The sequence below is a fragment of the Gekko japonicus genome, unplaced genomic scaffold, assembly GCF_001447785.1.
Source record: "Gekko japonicus isolate JY-2015 unplaced genomic scaffold, Gekko_japonicus_V1.1 scaffold31418, whole genome shotgun sequence".
In the NCBI taxonomy this organism is placed as follows: Eukaryota; Metazoa; Chordata; class Lepidosauria; order Squamata; family Gekkonidae; genus Gekko; species Gekko japonicus.
Genome location: NW_015219701.1, coordinates 1 through 1,166, shown reverse-complemented (window position 1 = coordinate 1,166; position 1,166 = coordinate 1). Strand labels below are relative to the sequence as shown.

Genomic DNA, 1,166 nt, shown 5'->3' with positions numbered 1-1,166 from the left:
CCCCCCTCGCTTTAGTAACACTTCCCTGTCCGATCGCCCAGAGCCAATGTTTACTCGCCCTAGGCGAGCTGATGTTCACCCACTTGGCTATAGGTAACCCCACTCAGTGTGGAGGAGGACACACATGTGCCCAACCTTCTGGGCAGTGAGTTTTTGACCAGTTTCGGCAACTTCCTCCTTTGCAGGGAGTCCAGTCTCCGCGGCACTGAAGTTCTTCCCATCATCCGAGCATTGCTGGTACACCTTCTGCCTCGCGTGCCTCCTCTCGTGCGTACTGCAGTGGGATCGCTGGCTGAAGCATTTCCCGCAATCCAGGCATTTGAATGGCTTCTCTCCCGTGTGGGTCCTCCGATGGCGGATGAGGTCCGAACGGTGGCGGAAGGTCTTCCCACAGTCCGAACAGTTGTATGGCCGCTCCTTCGCGTGCATCCGCTGGTGCCTGGCGAGGAGCGAGGGATCGCTGAACTTGCGCCCACAGTCCAGGCACCGGTATGGCTTGTCGCTGGCCGTGTGGGTCCTCTTGTGCACCACCAGGTTCGAGCTGTCGCTGAAGCCCTTGCCACAGTACAAGCACTTGTATGGCTTCTCCCCCGTGTGGGTCCTCCGGTGGCGGACGAGGTAGGAGTTCTGGCAAAAGCTTTTCCCGCAGTCCAAGCACTGGTACGGCTTCTGGTCGGCGTGGATCCGGCGGTGTGCGATGAGGTTGGAGCGGTCGCTGAAGCTCCTCCCGCAGTGGAGGCACTGGAAGGGCTTCTCCCCCGTGTGGGTCCTCCGGTGTTTGAGCAAGTCAGAGCTCCGGCCAAACGCTTTCCCGCACTCCGTGCACACCTTTTTCCGGCGGTCCTTATGAACTCGCGACTGGGCCTCGTCACGTTTCCGGCCATCCCCCTGGCAAGGGATTTTTTTACAGTCTCCCTCCCCCACCGGGCCGTCTTGCCGATTCTCCAATTTGTGTTGACTGTCGAAAGACTCTAGCTGCTCTGGGGACAGGAACGCCCCCTCTGCAAATGTCCCGGAAGGTTCTGCTTTCTCAGAATTTTTGGGTGGAGGAGGCTTCTCCTCCTCATTCTCACTTGCCCATCTATCGCCTGCTGGAATTTAAGCACAGAGAGAAAGAAACGATAGTCAAGCCCAGGTCTAGTGAGAAATAATTTAAGCTGAAGTAC

At 57.8% G+C, this 1,166-nt stretch overlaps 1 protein-coding gene across 1 annotated transcript; it reads right to left on the bottom strand.

Moving 5' to 3' along the window:
* Positions 1-135: 135 nt before the first annotated feature.
* On the bottom strand, positions 136-1,091 carry LOC107125248 (zinc finger protein 239-like; the record flags this gene model as incomplete). Its single annotated transcript, XM_015428694.1, has 1 exon — positions 136-1,091. A coding segment is annotated over one exon (956 nt), but the record flags the coding sequence as incomplete, so codon positions are not given.
* Positions 1,092-1,166: the final 75 nt, after the last annotated feature.